Source organism: Nicotiana tomentosiformis, chromosome 4 (assembly GCF_000390325.3).
Source record: "Nicotiana tomentosiformis chromosome 4, ASM39032v3, whole genome shotgun sequence".
Taxonomy (NCBI): Eukaryota; Viridiplantae; Streptophyta; class Magnoliopsida; order Solanales; family Solanaceae; genus Nicotiana; species Nicotiana tomentosiformis.
Genome location: NC_090815.1, coordinates 90,579,720 through 90,601,689, shown reverse-complemented (window position 1 = coordinate 90,601,689; position 21,970 = coordinate 90,579,720). Strand labels below are relative to the sequence as shown.

General features: G+C 39.5%; 1 protein-coding gene across 1 annotated transcript; it reads right to left on the bottom strand.

Moving 5' to 3' along the window:
* Positions 1–1,446: 1,446 nt before the first annotated feature.
* On the bottom strand, positions 1,447–2,794 carry LOC104102797 (extensin-1). The gene is made up of 2 exons (XM_009610626.4): positions 1,929–2,794; positions 1,447–1,702 (listed from the first exon to the last, which is right to left on the bottom strand). Exon 1 carries the CDS (start codon positions 2,792–2,794, stop codon positions 1,952–1,954), a length of 843 nt encoding a protein of 280 aa, XP_009608921.1. The 3' UTR covers positions 1,447–1,702; positions 1,929–1,951.
* Positions 2,795–21,970: the final 19,176 nt, after the last annotated feature.

Here is a 21,970-nt window from a genome sequence, read left to right as displayed (position 1 = left end):
TCTCAATTTTCTATTTGTCGCTTATAATTTTTTATATGTTTTCCTCTATTCTCTTATTTTATCTCTAATCTTTAGCAAAAATACTCAAAAAAGAGCCTCATATATTTAAAATACCGTAAAATAATAATTTCTCTTAATTTAAATTTTTAAAATTTTTTTTCAAAATCAAAAAATTTGGGTCTTGATAGAAATTTTGGATTAAGATCAAATTTAATTTTTATAATTTATTTTTTATTATAACATAAAAACTTTTGTTATTCTATGATTGTTAAATACAATTTAACTATCTTTACTATTAAATTATGGTGAATATTTCGTAAGTATTGCTTAGAAAAATATTGAGATTTTTTATTTAAATTTTTGGGATCTTGTAGTTTATCTAATTTTGCATTTACTTATGGTGTATAATTTATTTATTGAAGATATTTTTATTTTTTTCTTATTCTGATTGGTGAAATTCCCTTATTAAAGATATTTTACTTGTGCAAATTTACTTTTAGCATATAAAAAAAGATGCAGTTCCTTGTAAAAAATATTGATTTTATTTGTATTGTTAATAATGAAGTGTGATTCCTTCTTTAAAATGCTAATTATATTTGCTTCTTGATGTTTGAGATGTAATTTTTGTACAACAACATACTGAGTGAAATCTCACAAGTATTTTCTGGGAAAGAGATGTAATTTTCTAATTTTAAATAAAAAATACATATTAATTGCTTGAATAAACTAATAAATAAATAAATCGGACAAACGTTCCCGAACAAACTCTATACTCCCTCCGTTTCAATTTATGTGAACCTATTTGACTGGGCACGAAGTGTAACAAAAAATAAATACTTTTGAAATTTGTGGTCCTAAACAAGTCAAAAAAGGGTCGAGAATATTTGTGTGGTTAAAAAAATTTCTCATTAAGGATAGAATTGGAAATTTAAAATAAATTATTTCCAAATTTAGAAAGGGGTCTTTTTGGAACGGACTAAAAAGGAAATAGGTTTACATATAAACTGGAACGGAGAAAATATTAGTTATTTTAAGGTGTACATTAAAAAAAAATTGTGACACCCGCATCTTCAAATCCTAAATCCTCCTCCGGTTAAATTCTCTAACGCTCTTAAGATTTTATGTCCAACTTCATACTGAATATTAAGTAATCCATTCTCCGTACACTGCCAGATGGAGCCGAAGGAGTACTTTAATCTGCTAGGTCTGGCGATATCAATTTTAAAATAGTCATAACTGTAGAAATGATTCCATTACAAAAAGAGATAAATCTCGACGTTAAATTGTTTTCAGGAAAAAAAAGAGGGAAGTTTCTTCTAATCTTCATGTTTTGCTGGATCACTCCCTGGCCCTCTCCTAAAATGGATTGATTTAAAGAAAATCAAATAAGAAAAAGAGAAAACAAAAGGCTAGCTAGAGAGAGGAGGAGAATATTAACACGTATAATAATATAACTTAGTTTATTCATCTCATAATCTCTGCATTTTGCAAGGAGATCGAAACTGAACAAAACATACACAATGACAGAAATAAAATATAGGGCAAACAATATCAATAACTTAGATAACATGGAGCTACAAGAACTTCGCCTCCTGTGGGGCTTTATTATTTACTCTTTTCTTCTTCTTCTTCTTCTTCTTCTTTTCTCATTGTCTCTCGAAAATGGAAAAAGCCTTTCTTTTAGCTCAGCATTCTGCTTTTCCTGCATAAGAATATACATTGTGTGATTAGGTTCTTAGTAATATCAAAAGATACTGAAAATTCTGAACAGCTAGTGACTAATAAATGAAGCTAAGAAAATAAGAAGCAGAGAGCGCAGTTCTTTATAATTTATATTATATTAATGTTTTGCATAAAGGCAGTTATGCAATTTGCTTTGCATTCTTGACATCATTATGAAAATGTCTTAATTAATTTGGCTTTATTACCTTCAACTTTGTGATGTCACTTCTTAGTAATGGTAGGGAGGAGGAGGAGAAGCGTAAACATAGGGGTGGTGTGGTGGTGGAGACTTGTAGACTGGAGTTGGTGGTGGAGGTGACTTGTAAACTGGAGTTGGTGGTGGTGGGGACTTGTAAACTGGGGTGTGTGGAGGATAGTATGGTTTCTTGGGTGGTGGTGGCGACTTGTAAACGGGAGTTGGTGGTGGTGGCGACTTGTAAACCGGGGTGTGTGGGGGATAGTATGGCTTCTTGGGTGGTGGTGGCGACTTATAAACTGGAGTGTGTGGAGGGTAGTGTGGCTTCTTGGGTGGTGGTGGTGATTTGTAAACGGGAGTTGGTGGTGGTGGCGACTTGTAAACCGGGGTATGTGGGGGATAGTATGGCTTATTGGGGGGTGGTGGCGACTTATAAATTGGAGTGTGTGGAGGGTAGTGTGGCTTCTTGGGTGGTGGTGGTGATTTGTAAACGGGAGTTGGTGGTGGTGGCGACTTATAAACCGGGGTGTGTGGGGGAGAGTATGGCTTCTTGGGTGGTGGTGGTGACTTGTAAACCGGAGGGTGTGGAGGGTAGTATGGCTTCTTGGGTGGTGGTGGAGATTTATAAACTGGTACAGGATGATATGGTGTTGGTGAAGGGTGGTATGGCTTCTTAGGTGGTGGTGGAGACTTATATACAGGGTGATGGGGTGGTGATGGATAGACATGCACTGGTGGAGGAGGAGACTTGTAGAGGTATGGTTTCTTAGGTGGTGGTGGAGATGAGTATTGATAATTTGCTGAGCTTTCAGAAGCTAAGCTCAGCGACACTAAAACCACTAAAAGAGAGGCAAATAGAGAGGCCATTTTCCCCATCTTTGAAACAAATGAGAAAAGTTGTTGTCCTCTTAAGCTTCACTCCGACCCCTTTATATAGCTTTCAATTATACAATTACCCTTTTCAAGATTTTCATGAATGAAGGTAAAAGTCTCACTAGATTACTTAAAACCTACCAAAGTAAAAAAGCTAGAGTATGCATTTTGATTTGGTTTTGTCATGTTGTCGGCTCAAATTGACTTGAGTTGGTATACTCTTTTTGTTCGATAGAGGCTGCAAGCTAAGCATAGCTGGAATTAATAAACTATTATGGCAGCTATACTATTTCTGATGCAATAATTTAAAGAGAAAAGTCTCCTTTACTTTCTATCTTTGTATACAGTACCGAAGCTTTGAAAAACAAGTGTGGATGCCTCAACTTTGCACGATTTCAGTTGCAGAAATCTGAGCAATAGCTTTTTTTATATGTCTCTTTTAACTTTAATGAATGTTCTTATTTATCCTTAAAATTGGATAACAATTAAATTTATAATATTGTTCTAAGTACACGTAATTTCACTTAATACCAATTGATAAATATGAAGATTAATAATAGAAATAAACTATAAAGTAAAGCAAACTTGTGTTAGAATGGAACTCAGCCCTCAAGTTTGGATACCCTCGAACTGGTTGATGTAAGAACAATTAAAATATAACAAGCTGATGAACAATAGTATAAACGAGAAAGAGAATTACATTTCTTTGATATCTGTGAACCATGTGTCTTCCAAATGATTAGAATCCCCTATAAATAGTAGAGGAATTTCACTTATGGTATAATTCTAATTACAGAAGTAAATTCATGATTAGCTAATTAACCGTTTCTAATTTGATTCGTTTCGAGATTTATGCCATGATCCTCGACCAGTCGTGGATATCTCGCCTTTCTGTTATTGTGCTATCTTCGATCTTGCTCGATGTCTGTCTCATTTGGTTTCGATCACTACTAGCCTCGATCTTGACCGGTACCTCGATTATGAACTCAGTACCTTATCCTCGTGATTTAGTCTGTTCTGTTACGAGGCCATTCTTCGATGCAACCTCCTAGTCTCGGTCAAATAGTAAAATCGGGTGGGCCCGATTTTAATCGTATACAGATAGTCTCCTCGTTTTTTAGAGTGAAATGACAAGAAACGAATTGAGCCTTCAATTTTCTATCTCGACCTGTAATGACGACATCCTCGTGACGTAAGCGACGGGAGTGACCAAAACGTCCCGTCAGTACAGTTTCCCAAGTCATTAATGAGTGTTAGTTGGTTGTCGGCCACTAGTGCCTTTGAACTGTCGCCGTGAGTCCAATAAATAGATCACTTCCTCATTGATTCAAACTTTACTTTCACTTCCTTCTAATATCTAAAGCTTTTACATCTCTTAAGTTCGTCCCTTTTACAAATCTTCAGGCTTTGCTGTTAATCATGTCTCAAATGTCAAGTCCTATTATCTTCCTCTTCTTCAAACTTACACAAGAATGGCAAAAACATCAAAAATGGTACCACAAAAAGAAGTTGCTTCATCTTCTCAACCGACCGACGGAAAAACGCTGGTGGATCCCCGTCTTGAGGAATGCATTCTTGGGGGTGCGTGCTAAACTCCGATTTTAAGACCGATAAAGCCTCGTCGATTCCTGATCGATGCGAGCCAATGTCGAGGTATATATGCTCAATAACTGAGGGATACCTTAAGCAGGTAAAGAAAGACCGCAACTGGGAAGGCAAAGAGGTGGTGATCCCGACCCCCGAAAAAGATATCACCACTCATGTGGAAGGGTTTCTAAGTGTTTACACTTACCCTTTCACGTTGGGCCCCCTCGACCCCGTCATCGTTAATTTTTGCCGTCAATACCAAATAACCCTAGGCCAAATCCATCCTTCCTTTTGGCAAATTGTTATTCTGCTCCGATTCTTCGTGAGCAAAGTCGAGGGGCTCCCTTTCATCCTCGATCACCTTATCAGATTGTATAGCCCCGCCTCTATCGAGGCGGGTTAATAAAACTCCAATGTATGGCTACCAAAGTGTTGTTCTCGAGCATAGACGAGGACAAGGATCGAGGCTGGATGAGCCGGTTCGTTCGAGTGTGGACTTCCGACCTAATCCTAGCCAAGAAGATGCCATTTCCTGAGAAATAGAACATGAATCGTAAGTACCGTCTCACTGTTAGCTTCCATGTATTTTATTTGTTCCTTGGTCTTTTCTCATTGATATCTTTTTCCATGATGTAGCGGTCGCTTGGATGCCCCGTACGATTCCCGACCTTGAGAGCTGGGTTCGGAACCTGGCCTCGACCTCTACATACGCCGAGCGCTCATGGCACGATTTAACAAAGGGCCGATGGGAGGCCAAGAATCATGGTAAGCCCACTTTTTGTGTATTTGTTGATTTGATTAAGATGCCCTTCTTCTACTTATTCAATTTTCTCGTGTACAAGCCTGGGCAATGATGCGGTCATGAGACCCCCGTCTGGTGAGGAGGAGACTTCGACCCCGGTTTCGAAGCCGATGAAGGATAAGAAGAGGAAAATGACCTCAACCTCCGAGGATCCAAAGCCTAAGAAGAATCCGGTTCGTAAGCCGAAGAAATATACCGTTGCCCTGCCTGTGGATGTGATTCAATGGCTAAGGAAGGAAGAAGAAGAGGATGAAGATGATGGTTCGGAACTGGTGGCCTGAGTGAAAAAAACCATCGAGGCCCCAAAGGCCGCTGAATCGGTGGTGGTTGAGGAGATTCCGCCTCGGCGTCTTAGAAAAGGACTCGGGCAAAGTCCCCAAGTCGTTGAAGAACAAAGATGCCTCCCGTCGAGATGAGCAAAAGGCGGGTATATCTGAAAGGGTCGGCTTCGAAGCCCTTCGCAGCGAGGAGAACACCCCAAGTGGCTCACTTGGGGCAATAGATATTGGAGACTCATTGATTCTCCCTGCGTTTTCCGAGGAGGCAATTCGGGAGGCCCAAGCTACGAGGACTCCCGAAGTAGACAGGGCCCATGGAGAGGAGGACCCCTTCCGTGGTTACTTTATTGGGGTCGAGGATGCTACCGACCTGAGTGAAGCATCGAGTCTCTTCACTAAGGCTCAACAAGTCTTGATTCGGGTGAGTCTCAAATCCCTTTGTCAATATCATACTTAGTTTATTTCTTCTCTTCATGTCTAATTTCCTTTCTTTTTTCCGTATAGGCTTTGGCGCTCTATTAGGAGGCGTTCGCAAAGTCCCGAGCAAAGCTGAGCCGATGTGAGGCTGACCTCCAAGGGCTCACGGAGGAGAGAAATGCCCTTAAACTTCTCAGTAGGCAAAAAGAAGAGGATATCAAGGACCTCCGAGCCGAGTTGGCCAAAGCTCACCAAGATCAGACCGACCTGATCGAGCAGGTAATGAAAATCTTAAAAGCTCATGGGCTTGATTCGGGAACGGTGGCTAACATTTCAATCTCACAGCTGAAGCAGAAGGTCAAGAGGATCGAGCAGTTCTGCGAGGAGGTCAACATAATGAAGGCGGAGACCTTGGGGTGGAAACAAGTATGGACCACTTTGCTGCTGAAAAAGAGGCTGCTCGAGCCCAATTGTCATCGGTCGAAAGTCAACTTTGAGGCATGAAGGAGAAGAGCTCAGCTCAGGCAAAGAAAATAGAGGAGCTCAAGGCTCGGTTGGCTTCCGAACTTGCAAAGGCCAAATCCGAACCTGAAAAGGCAAAGGCCGAGGCAGAGGCGATCGTGGCCATCTACCGGGAGATGCTGAAGCCGCTCAAGTCCAAGCGAGAGAGGCATTCGAGATCGCTCAAACTCGAGCACATTGGATTACTGAACTCGCCAAATGCCAATCTCAAAGGAAAACCCTCGAGGAGATCCATGCTCGAGGTTTCGATCTTACCGACGAGATAATAAAGGCTAAAGAGCATGAAGCTGATGCTAGATCGCTGGCCTCTTCCAATGATGATGATGACAGCAAGAGCGGGTCCGAGAATAGGGAGGACTTCGATGGAGAGGAAGCTACCCTTGAGGAAAATAAGGAATCTTAGGCTTTTTCTTTTTGATTTTTTGTGCGGGACCCTGATCGGTCCTTGTAAATATTTTCGTATATATAAAAGATCTTTTTTCTCTTTGACTTGTCTTTATTCTATTTCCTGCCTCGTAAAAATTCTATTTCATTCATGCCTTCATACTTTATGGAGATTTTGCTCACAAGTTTGGGACTTTAGGAAACTAGACCGAAGTCGGACCAGTGTAGTCTTTAAAATCGAGTGAGTACTTGCTCAAACTCAAAGTAGAGTAACCCTTAGGTTTTAGTTGAGTAAGGACGAATTCTCGAACTCAAAAAATAAAATGGACCTTAGGCTCTTGAATTAGGCCGTTGTGGCCTCAAAAGAATGGCTTTTCCCCCTTTTCGGCTTGAAACATTAATCATAAAAATTTATCATGCCTTAGCACGAGATAAATTTGTACCCATTAGGTTTTTCACGGATTGGTGTTATCGAAATCCTTTGCTTTGTTATGCCTTAGCACAAAATTTTCTGGTAGTTCGAACAATTCGCTATCCCTTAGGGTTTTTCGAGGGTCGATATTATCGAGACCCTTAGTAATTCAGCCGAGGGTTACCCTTTTTAACTGGTTTATGAGAATATTTGAAGGCCTGTTTTATAACAGAATTCGGACGTCTCTGAACCGTGTTAATTTGGCCGTAGTCTTTAGTTTGGGATTTTCCCCTTAGGTTTGTTTCCCTGCTATACTTCGAACTCGTTCGAAGTGTCAGTCCCCGAGTGGGGTGGCCGTGGCCTATAAAATCGAGGATTGCCTTTTTAAGGTCTTACAATTTCGAGATTTAGTAATTCGATCATGTCAATATTTTGGACGGTAGCCCCCAAGTATAGGGTAAATTATTTGAACTTCAGTTGTGATCGGCCCTTAAGCCAGTTTCCATAATAGATCATAAGTATGAAATTGTAAAGTATAAATTTCTCTAAGGCATGGAACATCTGGTAAGGAAAAATACTTCTTTCAATAGATTATATATGCGTACATTATACATGCGTACATGTTTTTTCATTAGGGCTCGAGTAATCTACATGGACATGGTTTATTTGACCGTTTGGTCCTATACCTATCGAGACCATGTCGACACAAAGCATTTTCCTTGTAACTATCCGAGGGTGATTCCCCCCAGTATTCAAGGTCGATTGTAAAGGGGCCTCGAATACTGTTGAATTGCTCTAAGTTAGCACGAACAATAGTTGCCTCGTTAAAAACCTCGCCGGAAAAACCCATTTGGGACAAAAACTGGTCTACGAGAAAAAGAGTGCAACGCGTGCTTTCAGACCTAAGGACTTTGTGTTTGAAGAATCCTTTGGTTTCTTCGATTAAACACCTACAAATGGTTAGTATAAAATATAAATGAAAATGGAGGTGGTCGTACCTTAGCAGTAATATCATTTGAGGAGTGATGTGTTCCAATTGTTTGGTAATTGTTCTCCGTTCATCGTGCCAAGTTTGTAGGATCCCTTTCCGATGATATTGAGGACCTGATATGGTCCCTCCCAGTTCAGGCCAAGTTTTCCTTCGTTTGGGTCTCGAGTATTGAGGGTGACCTTCCTTAGAACCAAGTCCCCGATTTTAAAGTGTCGAAGATTGGCTCTTCGATTGTAGTACCTTTCGATCCGTTATTTTTGTGCGGCCATTCGAACGAGGGCGGCTTCCCATTTTTCATCTAGCAATTCGAGGCTTGTATTCATAGCCTCGCGATTTGACTCTTCAGTTACATATCGAAACATGAGGCTAGGTTCCCCGACTTCAACCGGGATCAGAGCTTCGGCGCCATATACTAAAGAGAACGGTGTTGCCCCTGTACTGGATTTTGGCATTGTTCGATACGCCCAAAGGACTTTGGACAATATTTCTCTCCATTTTCCCTTAGCGTCGTTCAATCTTTTCTTTAGATTTTGAATGATGGTCTTGTTTTTCGATTCGGCCTATCCGTTCCCACTAGGATGATATGGTGTCTACAGGATCCTTTTTATTTTGTGATCTTCGAGAATCTTTGTCACTTTTATGCCAACGAATTGCTTTCCATTGTCGCATACGATCTCGGCGGGGATCCCAAATTGGCATATAATGTGGTCCCAGATGGAATCTATGACTTCTTTCTCTCTAATTTTCTCAAAAGCATGCACTTTAACCCACTTAGAGAAATAGTCAGTCATAAACAAAATAAATTTTGCTTTACCTAGGGCCGACGATATCCATTCCCCATTTCATGAATGGCCATGGGGATAAGACTGAGTGGAGTTGCTCTCCGGGTTGGTGAATCATCGGCGCATACCTTTGACATTTGTCGCACTTTCGAAAAAACTCTTTTGTATCCTTTCCTATATCGGCCCAATAATATCCTTCTCTGATGACTTTGTGAACCAATGATTCGGCACCTGAATGATTTTTGCAGGTGCCCTCATGGATTTCTCGTAGTACGTAATCGGTATCTCCTGGTCCTAAACATATTTCCAATGGTCCATCGAACATCCTTCTATATAGTGTTCCATCTTCGGCCAATGAGAATCATGCGGGCTTCGTACGTAGATTCCTCGATTCCTTAGGATCCGATGGAAGCTTCCCGTTCTTTAGGTACTCTATATATTTGTTCCTCCAATTCCAGGTCAGACTTGTGAAGTTGATTTCGGTGTGGCCTTCTTCGATTACTGACCTTGAAAGTTGTATGACAGTCTCCGAGCTAATCTCGTTGTCTTCGACTGACGACCCCAACTTTGCTAGGGCATCGGCCTCGCTATTTTGTTCTCGAGGCACATGTTGTAGGGTCTATTCTTTAAACCGATTTATAGTCACCTGTAGTTTTTCCAAGTACCTCTACATCCGATCTTCTCGAACCTCGAAGGTTCTGTTGACTTGGTTTACCACAAGCAGGGAGTCACATTTGGCCTCGATGACCTCTGCTCCCAAACCTTTAGCTAGCTCGAGACCTGCAATCATGACCTCATACTCAGCCTCATTGTTAGTTAACTTTGAAGTTTTGATAACTTGTCTAATTGTATTACCCGTGTGCGGCTTCAAAACGATGCCTAGCCCGTAAAGTCGTCCATGAAGTCCGCTAAGATTTGAGAATTGATGGCCGTTCGGGGGTCGATACACGATATCGTACCCACTGATCTCGACGGCCCATTTGGCCAATCATCCCGAAAGTTCGGGCTTATGAAAAATATTGCGAAGGGGATAAATAGTCACCACACATATCGGGTGACACTGAAAATATGGTTTTAATTTTCTAGAGGCGCTTATTAGGGAAAGCGCTAATTTTTCTAAGTGTGGGTACCGGGTCTCGACCTCACCTAAAGTTCGACTAACATAGTAAACAACAAATTGCGTACCTTGCTCTTCTCGAACTAGGACCCCACTTACCGCGATTTCTGAGATTACTAAGTACAAGTAGAGTTGCTCGTCCGCTTTCGGAGTATGAAGCAATAGCGGGTTCGATAGGTACCGCTTTTATTCTTCCAATGCTCGTTGGCATTCCGGGGTCCATGCAAAATTATTCTTCTTTTTGAGCAGTGAGAAGAACCTGTAACTTCTATCTGAAGACCTCGAGATGAATCGGCCTAGGGCGGCTATACGCCCTGTTAATCTTTGTACGACCTTAACATTGTCTACGACTGTGATGTCTTTGATTGCCTTGATCTTATCGGGGTTGATTTCGAACCCCCAATTTTATACCATAAAGCCGGGAAACTTGCCCGAGCCGACCCCGAATGCACATTTCTTCGGGTTGAGTTTCATGTAGTATTTCCTTAGTATATCGAAAGTCTCCTGCAAATGTGTCAAATGGTCCTCTACTCGCAGGGACTTAACTAGCATATCGTCAATATAAACCTCCATTTATTTACCTATTTGTTCTTCAAACATTCAATTTACTAAGCGTTGATAAGTAGCACTAGCATTTTTAGTCCAAACGGCATTATATTATAACAATAGGTGCCGTACTTAGTGATAAACGGAGTCTTTTCCTGATCCTCCGGGTTCATTTGTATTTGATTGTACCCAGAGTAGGCATCGATAAAACTAAGGATCTTGTGGCCGGCCGTGGCATCGATCATGCGGTCGATATTCGGCAGATGAAAAGAGTCTTTAGGACATGCTTTGTTTAAATCTTTACAGTCTACGTACATTCTAAGTTTATTTCCCTTTTTAGGGACTACAACTATGTTTGCTAACATTTTGGGATATTTTACTTCCTGAATGGATCCTATTTTGAGAAGTTTGGCTACCTCGTCCTTGATGAATGCATGTTTTACCTCGGACTGGGGCCTTCTCTTTTGTTTTACCGGGCGAAACTTCGGGTCCAGGCTCAGTCGATATATAGTGATCTCCGGCGGGATCCCTGTCATATCTAGGTGGGACCAAGCAAAACAATCCATATTATTAATAAGAAATTTAATGAATTTTTCCCTGAGCTCGAGGGTTAACCCCGTACCCAGGTATACCTTTCGATCGGGTAGATTCTCGATCAATATGACTTGCTCCAGCTCTTCGACTGTCAATTTGGTGGCGTCAGAATCCTCAGGGATTATGAAGGATCGAGGGGTCCAGTAGTCATCGTCTTCGTCCGTTACCTGCTTCTCCGACTGAGTCGAGGCTGGTGGCTGTGGTTGCTATTTAGATTCCTGTTTTCCTTTGAACTCTGATCCCTTTGTTGACAAAAGCGCTGATACCGGTATTACTTCGTCGATCGCGAACATCTCTTTGGCAGCATGTTGTTCCCCATACACCATTTTTACTCCATCCGGTGTTGGGAACTTCAACATTGGTGAAGGGTTGAGGGGATCGCCCTTATGTTGTGAATCCAGGGTCTTCCGAGCAGTGTGTTTCATCTCATATCGCCATCGATCACATGGAACTTTGTTTCTTGAATAGTTTTAGCTACATTTACTAGTAGGATGATTTTATATTTAGTTGTTTCACTCGCCATGTTGAAGCCATTGAGAATCTGAGCTGCGGGTATGATCTGATCTTGTAGGCCGAGCTGCTCCACGGCCCTCGATCGAATAATATTGGCCGAGCTTCCTGGACCAATTAAAACATATTTAACCTGAATTTTATTCATAAGGATAGAGATTACCAAAGCATCGTTGTGGGGTTGTGAGATCCCTTCTGCTTCCTCATAATTGAATGATAAAGTGCCTTATGGCACATAGTCTCGAATTCGTTTTTCCCCGATGATTGATACTTTAGTGTGTTTGAACACGGGCCCTTGTGGAATATCGACCCCTCCAACAATTATGTGAATCACGTACTGTGGTTCTTCCTGCTCGGTTTTCCTGTTTGCATCCCTGTCTCTGAAATGGTTTTTAGCTCGGTCGCTCAAGAATTCTCGAAGGTGACCCTCGTTGAATAGACGGGCCACCTCCTCCCTTAGTTGTGTACAGTCTTCAGTTCTATGACTATGTGTACCATGGCATTTGCATATTTGATTGGGGTTTCTTTGGGATGGATCAGTTTGTAGGAGTCTGGGCTATCTAGTATCTTTGATTCTCCCAATGGCTGACACAATACCTGATGCATCGATGCTAAAGTTGTATTCTGATAATTATGGTGCTTCTGTGGGATCGGCATGTTTATCGAAGCCACTTTTTCTCATGAGCCCTCGAGAGCTATGTCCTCGATCATTCCGGGTGGGATTGCGTCCTGGGCCGCTATTTCTATTATCTGCGTTGTATGGTTGATACCGATCTCTGTTCAACCGGGGTTCTCTATCGATATCCCTTTGAGTTATGCTGATGGGCCTGTTTGGATAAACGGAACCGGAAAGGGTCCCCAATTGATCATCCTCGACCCTGATCTTTGACTGGTACCGATTATGTACATCGGCCCAGGTTACCGCTGGATATTCAATTAAATTTTGCTTTAGCTGTTGTGATGCCACCGAACTTCGTTCGTTCAAACCTTGAGTAAAGGCTTGAACAACCCAATCGTCTGTGACCGATGGTAGTTCCATGCGTTCCATCTAGAACCGAGATACGAATTCCCTCAACATTTCGTTGTCTTTTTGTTTCACCTTGAAGAGGTTTGATTTCCTAGTCGCAACCTTCATTGCTCCGCTATGTGCCTTTACGAAGGATTCTGTAAGCATGGAGAAGGAATTGATGGAATTAGGCGGCAAATTGTGGTACCATATCATTGCTCCTTTCGACAAGGTTTCTCCAAATTTCTTCAGTAGAACAGATTCAATCTCATGTGTAAGCGCTGCTTGTGAGTTTGACATGTTTATCCTGAAAACAAAGATTCTTACGAGAACAAGTGTAAATCAGTGTGTGTTATCGGAATTAGTATTAAGCAATCACTATTATCCTTGGCCCCACAGTGGGCGCCAAACTGTTTACCCTTAAAATTGGATAACAATTATACTTATAATGTGGTTCTAAGGACACGACAGTGGGCACCAAACTGTTTACTCTTAAAATTGGATAACAATTATACTTATAATGTGGTTCTAAGGACGCGTGATTTCACTTAATACCAATTGATAAATATAAAGATTAATAACAGAAATAAACTATAAAGTAAAGCAAACCAGTGTTGGAATGAAACTCAGCCCTCACGTTTGGGTACCCTCGAACTGGTTGATGTAAGAACAGTTACAATATAACAAGCTGATGAACAATAGTATAAAGGAGAAAGAGAATTATATTGCTTTGATATATGCGAACCATGTGTCTTCCAAATGATTAGAATCCCCCTTTAAATAGTAGAGGAATTCCACTTATGGTATAATTCTAATTATAGAAGAAAATCCCATGATTAACTAATTAACCGTTTCTGATTTGATCCGTTCCGAAATTTACGCCATGATCCTCGACCAGTCGCGGATATCTCGCCTTTCTGCTATTGTGCTATCTTCGATCTTGCTCGATGTCTGTCTCATTTGACTTTGATCGCTACTAGCCTCGATCTCGACCGGTACCTTGATTCTGAACTCGGTACCTTATCCTCGTGATTTAGTCTGTTCTGTTACGAGGTCATTCTTCGATGCAATCTCCCGGCCTCGGTCAAATAGTAAAATCGGGTGGTCCCGATTTTAACCGTATACAGTTCTATTCGCATGTATGACTGATTTCAGAAAGAAAAACTATGAAACTTGACATTTACTACCGAAATCACAAAGAGTGAAATTAATTCACTTGTATCAGACATTGATAAATTGAGTAAAGTTAATATTCAAGCATGATTAGTGTCAATCCTTGTGTCGCCCTAAAAGGCTTTATATGTAAATGATTTCCAGTTCAGCTTTGAACAAGTTAAGTTTTTCACTTGATGTAATTTATGGCATTCTGGTGCAGAAACATAGGTGTTCAACTTCTGACTGATTAAGTAACCTTCACATGTACTCAAGAAGCATGTACAGTATCTTTTAGTCTAGCCTCTCTAGCTACAAAAATAGGCCGGGAATAGTAGAGAAATTAAACACAATACATCATATTAAGAGATATGATTCTAGAACCAATTTCAATCAATGTATAAGAATCAATAACTTAACTTAGATCATGAACCCCTATACTTTGGTGTTTTGTCGGAGGTTTTGGTTTTATGTCCCAAATTTCCTTTGTATTATCTATTTCAATATTAACTATGGGGTAGAGGTCCAAATCAAATGTCCCACCACCTCGGGAGGCATAAGCCCCACTGAATGGATTCAAGGGGGGAAAAAATCCCCCACCCCCCAACTTTATAATACTAGCATTTTCAGTAGGTCACTTCCAAAGAGTTTAATCTTAGAGAAGACGAGAAAAACTGTGCATGACCCACTATATAGTAATTGATGCCTACTGTCGTTGATATATCTTACAGAAGACGAGAAAAACTGTTCAATTGAACTCTGTTAGTAACACACTCCATCCGTCCGTTATCACAATGTTAAATTTTTAAAATTATTTGGGAGAGGAAAATTAACCTAGGAAATGTTGAGGATATTATTAACATTTATTTATTTGCAAAAGGTAAAAAAGAAGGTACTAACAACAGTCTGCGAAATGAGAAGATCCATTTGAATGGATGAGTAATTAAACTAGTGTCTTGAAAAAGAAATATGGTAATTAAGCAAATATCGCATTTGTTTATCATTTACTTGCATAACACTATATAGTAATTGATGCCTACTGTCGTTGATATATGAGAAGCTAAGGACCTTAATTTACAAAAGCGTGTACAAGCTTTTTTTAGTAATTTGCTGAAGGCAAAAACTAATATAATAGAAATCCTATCACCTTAACTAGTGAACAATAATTTGTTAGCTTAAGGGTAAAGAGAATTAGCACCAACAAAATAATCTATCTTGCTGTCTCTCTTCATTTCCTCTTTCCTTTTCTCCTCTTCTACCTTTTTTTTTTTTTTTTTGGCTTCTTGTTTGGGTCAATAGTATGGGTTGGGGAAACGATGTCTTTTCTTCTGTTTTCTTTCAATTGAATTTGTAAATATGCTAAGTATTATCAAATACACTTTCATCTGTTATTCTTTATTTTCAAAAGCTTCCTCTCTTTTTTTTTCTTTTTTTTGAAGCTAGTGTGATCAAGTTCTCGAGAAATTTTCAAATCCCAAACATTTTAGTATGGCTCATTTGTGAAAAATACATTTGACTTGTCAAAAGTGAGACAGGGCATCAATTCAGCACCGCATGAAGCAACATCTGTGTCACGACCCGGAATTTCAACTTTCGGGACCGTAATGGCACCTAACATTTCACTTGCTAGGCAAACCAACGTGAGAGTAATTCTTTGCCAATTTTAAACATTTCGAACAATTTAAACAACTAAACAGGAATGGAGCCAAAATAAAGTACGAAATAGCTTAATAATCAAATATCTAGTACAACCCAGATTTGGAGTCACAAGTACACAAACTTCTAGAGGTTCTACAAATAGAGTCTCAAATAAATACAACTATCTCGAATGAGATGAACAATGAATAAGGAAAGAGGAAGGGGACTTCAAGGTCTGCGGACGCCAACAGATCTATCTCGAGTTTCCATATAGGCTAATCCAAGCTGATGCGCCTCACGGACAGCTGGGACCAGTACCAAAATCTGCACAAGAAGTGCAGAGTGTAGTATGAGAAAAACCGATCCAATGTACTCCGTAAGTGTCGAGCCTAACCTCAACGAGGTAGTAACGATGCTATGACAGGACACATACGTAATTCAACATGTATAGACAAAAATATACATACAACATAACAACAAATAAAGATTAAATATGTACGATTGGGAGGGGACATGAAAAAGGGGTACAAGATACGGTAACAACAACAGGAAATGACAACATGAAACAGTCAATAAACCTTCAACCAATGAAAATAGAGAAATATTATGAATAAAGATTGCACGGCATCACCTATCGTGTTTTTACTCTCAACCTCACCATGAAACAGTAACAATGGTACGACATCACCATTCGTGTTTTTACTCTCAAACTTTTCATAAAATGATAAATACGGCACGACATCACTCTTCGTGCTTTTACTCTCAATTTCGTCATGAAACGATAAATACGGCACGACATTACCCTTCGTGCTTTAACTCTCTTCCTCACCATGTATTAATCAATAAATGTAGCCATAATCAGCACGACATCACCCTTCGTGATTTAACACTCTCCCTCATCATGTAGCAATGAATATATAACATTTGGGAGGTAGAATAAGCAAGAACAAACCTTACATCAACAACGGTTCTAACGTACCAAACCTCAACTTCCAAAAGTACTCAATGATCACAATAATTCATAAATGCGAAAAGAACGATCAATTAAGAAACAAACTAGTCTAAGCATGGATATCATAATCAAAGAAAGAAAGAAATTACAAGGAAACAAGTCCCACCCGCATCTTTTAACCCAACAACAATGCATAAGTACTCGTCACCTCACATATACGTTGTACACAAATATTTAAACACGAAGAAAATAGGCAAATACGTACTAATCTCTCAAGTTATGGTTAACCACGATACTTACCTTGCTTCACAATCGACTCAAAGCTCAACCACGGCTTTGTTTATCGAACAAGCCTCTGAACCAATCAAATCTAGTAAATTATCAACCAACCGATTCAAAATAAGCCTTAGGAACTACCCACAAATGATAGAGGTTTAATTTAGGTCATTATTGAAAAAGTTAACTCCTATGCCCGCTTGGTCCAAAGCCAAAATTTGGACCAAAACCCGATTACCCATTCACCCCGAGCCCGGTTATGTAATTTATTTCGAAATCCGACCTCAATTTGAGGTCCAAATTCTAATTTTACAAAATCCCTAATTCTACCCAAATCCCCAATCTCTACCATGAAAATTCTAGATTTTTGGTTGAAATCTTAGGAAATATAATGGGTAATTGAAAGAAAGTAAGTTAGAATCACTTACCAACGAATTGGGAAAAAATAGCCTTTGTAAAAATCGCCTTTGAAGTTTCAATTACCCATTATATTTCCTAAGATTTCAACCAAAAATCTAGGATTGAAAATTGAAAGAATGAACAAAAATCTCGTCTAACTCAGATTTTGACGAGGCGCAAAGGTCGCAATTGCGACCTAGGGTTCGCAATTGCGAACTCCGCAAATGCGAGACATACTTCGCAATTGCGAAGAATCTCCATCTCAGCTATCATCGCATTTGCGATGATTTGTTCACAATTGTGAACTTTGGCCCTCTCGCAAATGCGACCTATCGATCGCAAATGCGATCCCTTGTTACCCAGCCATTCTTTGCAAATGCGAGGAAGTGGTTCGCAAATGCGAACCTGACAGAGATTTTACTAGTTCGCAAATGCGAACATGGACCTCGCAAATGCGAGATCAGTCCCCCTACCCATGCTTACAAATGCGAAGGTTTCTTCGCAAATACGAGATCTGCAATAAACACCAGAAACACAAGGCACCGGCTATGATTCTATGTTCAAATCCACTCTGTAGCCTATCTGAAACTCACCCGAACCCTCGAGGCTCCAAACAAAATATGTACACAAGTCCAAAAACTTCATACGAACTCGCTCGCGCGATCAAATCGCAAAAATAGCGCCTAAAACTATGAATCGGACACCAAATCACTTATGTTTTGCATTTCCGAATCACGTCAAATCACTTCCGTTTTGCACCAAATTTGGTAGTAAAGTCCTAAATATCGTAATGGACCTATACCAAGTTCCGGAACCAAAATTCGGACCCGGTGTCAACAAAGTCAAACATCAGTCTAGTTTATAATTTATTTAAACCTTTAAATTTCAAATTTTTGACAAAATGCGATAACTCGAGCTAGGGACCTCCGAATTCGATTCCGGTCATACGCCCAAGTCCCCAATCACGATACGAATCCATCGGGACCGTTAAAACACAAATCCGGGTCCGTTTGCCTAAAATTTTGACCGAAGTCAACTCAAATGGATCTTTAAGGCACAATTTCATATTTTATCAATTTTTCACATAAAAACCTTCCGAAAAATTACTCGGACTGCGCACGTAAATCGAAAAAGGCTTAAAGGAGATATTTGATGTTTTGAAACACAGAATTAAGGTTTAAAACTCTAGATGACATATCGGGTCATCACATTCTCCACCTCTAAAACAACCGTTCGTCCTCGAATAGACATAGAAAAGTGCATGGACTAGTGAAAAAGTATGGATATCTACTCCGGATGTCCGATTCGGACTCCCAAGTCGCTGCCTTGACCGGCTGATCTCTCCTCTACACTCGAACTAAAGGATAACTCTTAGACCTCAATTGTCAGACCTGCCGAGCCAGAATATCCATCAGCTCCTCCTCATAAGTCTCCTTGTCCAACTAGACTGAATTGCAATCTAACACATGGGAAGGATTATCATGATACATCCGGAGCATGGACACATGGAACACCGGATGGACTGCTGATAAACTAGGTGGCAATGCGAGCTCGTTAATCGAGCAGATATATCTCGAAACCTCTTTGCACCAACCTTGTACGAAGGAAGGCTTTTCAACCTTGAAATCGACGTTGGCCGAACATCCCCTGGGGATGAACATTTTTAAAGGGGCCGTGCACTGGTTCATCAACGGCCACACGCTGAGCGGTATCCTCGACCTTATTAGCCGACCGTGAAGTAGAAAGAGCTTCTTCTTGGGGAACGGTTTTGGAAGTCCTTTCCATTTTTTTAGAAAATGAAGATGGAGGAAAATCTGAGAAAGATGAAGAAAGAAAGGAAGTTGAAGGATTAGACTTGTTGGCTTGAGATGAAGATGGGTAAAAATTCTTGCAAGAACCTCGAATAACTGGGGTAAAAGTGCTAAAGAGTATTGAAATCCTAAAGGTACGAGGGTATAAGGTCTGGATGTAAAGTAAAAATGAACAAAGGAGGAGGTATTTATAATAGTTCAGCGGCATTTCACATCCAGGCACGACCGACCAGCGGCTGACATGCATTTAATGCTATTATGACTCGGAAGCTCGTGTTGTTTCTCATCGTTTACTCTACGAAAAACGAGGGGACTATATGTAAACATGTAAAATTAACTCACGGTGCATCCTAGACTCCGACAAAATAAGCCAGGCTCAAGATATAGCAACAAGGGACCGAAATTGAGCCAAAGTCTCACCGGGCTAGAACCCGGGGGCGTGACGCCTGCCTTCGAGAATATCGAAGCAATGGTCCCGGAATCGGTGTTGATACCCAATATTTTCCTCATATTTTTTCAAATATATATATATATATATATATATATATATATACACTTTCGAAATAGTCCATATGCATCATCATTTGATCTACACGCATACACAAGTATTTTTCATAATCTTCCATGATTTTTAAAGACTTTAAATTAATTTATTTCTGTATTTTATTATATAAATATCCAATAATTACCCTCCTAATTATTTTTATGATGATTTAATCATCTAAACTTATCATTTATACCAATATGAGGTTTTAAATATTTTCAGTGCATTTCGTATAATTACATTTGTATTTTTTAGGGCTAAATTGCACATTTTGCAAAAATAACCCATATGTACATATAATTATATTATTTATACAAAAAAATAACTTTTTATATTTTTATAATGTTAAATAATTATTTTTAATCATTTTCATGCCCAAGTGATATTTTTTATTTATTTATCATTATTTTTATAAATTATTTATTTTATTAAAATTGGGTATTTAAAATCTGGCCCTAATTTCATAACTAATTTCGGACCTAACTACCCAAACATAGCCCAATTACCCCAAGCCCAAATTCATTAGCCCAGTACCCATACCCATTTAATTAACCCGACCCAACCCCTGCTCAAATCCCGGCCGTTGGTCAAAAATGATTAATGGCTCACAAACCCCTCCCCTTTTTTTCCTTATATCACCCGTCCTCAAACCCTAACCTCTCTGCTCCCTTCCCTCTAAAGAACCCTAGCCCACCGCCTCTCCAAAATCCTCCTCTAATCCCGTTCCTAATGGTATTTTCTTCCCATTTACTTACCATTTCTCCATATTTCCTTTATTGGTTGATTCTTTACGGTATTACTTAGTACTTGCCTAAACATGGCAAGTACCATACTCTGATTCTATCCTAATCGATCTTCATCTCTAGAATCTGGACGATATTAAGTCCAAACACATTATTTTGCACCGTGTGAGTCCGATTTGTTCGTATCTTACTGATTCATACTTAACCCTAAGGTTAGGGTTTACAGACTCTCTTTTATTCGAACCGAAATTGGTTCAAGCTTTAATATTAAGTACTATCTCGTCTACATTCGCCTTATTATGTATGAATCTGTCTATTTCTGCTGATTATTTTTACTTGCACTAAATTAGGGTTTCAGATCCTTTTTATTTGAACCAAATCTGGTCCGGTTCTGGTTTTGTGAATAATATTCATGTCTATGTTCATTTTATACAATATGTGATTCTTTGCCTTTATTTTTTGCCGATTTTGTGGAGTTTACCTAAAAACTAGGGTTTCAAAATTTTTCTTCTTTACTAATTATTTGAATTAATTATATTTTCATATTTATGTGTTTAGTTCCTACACTATTTAAACCCCTCCCCACTCCCTTTTGGTTAAGTTCGAAAAATCATTAAAAAGCTATAAAACTAAAGTTATATACTCCTTATTCTTGAATAATCTTGTTATGTACTCTGGTTCCCGGCAGGCTGAAAGCCAAGACTAGAAATTCTGAGTTCTTGCTCTTTCGATGATATTCACAATACTGTGGGATTCCTTTCTTTATTATTTTATTTTAACTGGTGAGTTACCAAACTTTTGCCATTTCATTTGGATTTATCTATTATTTCGTTTAAGGTGTTACTTCAATTAGATTCTACTAACCTAAATTCCATTACGTCCGTAGTTTGAGACATGTTTAGACCTACTTTGAGTTGATTAATTTGATTCTGCCTAACCTATATGTCATTGATAGCCACCTCTTGAAGTTTAAGTTTGTTATTATCCTGCTCTTTGAACATGCTCTCATATCTCCTTCTATGGATTAGTTAACTAGGTATGGATGTATTCATTAATAGGATAACAAGTCTGTTTCTGAATCCACTATAATCTGGCCTATTTGATCCTGTTTTCATCATATCTTGACATCTCTAGTAATTACCCTAATTAGTTTTCAAAATGTTATGTTCTATTGCAGTTGATATGATTTCTTCTTATGACACTAGTTTCGACACTTAGCCTAATCTGAATTCTCTTTCACCACTATAAATTTATCTTGTAACTTGCCTTGTTAGCATGTGATTGAAATCATTTCCTAAAACTTTATTAAGTCTACCTTAAGTTTAAGCATGTCTGTTATTTGTTTTTATATGCTCAATTGATTCTGTCCGTCAGTAGAATCCCTTGACTTCATTCTATTCGTCTACTATCTGGTCCTTCTGAATTCTTATCCTTAGCCGGCTGAAAGCTAATGATACTTAGATTATGTCCTTTGACCTCCCTAGTGTGAGCACTGCTCAAGGTTCATTTGAGACCCTTGTGAACTCTGACACACTAGGACCTGGTCCCTAGTCTTTCCTCTGAATTATTTCTGATCAACCTCCCTAGTGTGAGCACTGTCCTGGGTTCTTGAAGCCCTTGGGAACTATGACACACTAGGGTATTGGGTTCTGTATGCTTATCCTTGACATATGCTCACTAGGTGAATCACTCAACAATTAGCTCTTTTGTATTTAT

Excerpts from the sequence above, each read along its gene's own strand:
- LOC104102797 (XM_009610626.4), bottom strand. The coding sequence starts at position 2,794 with ATGGGGAAAATGGCCTCTCTATTTGCCTCTCTTTTAGTGGTTTTAGTG.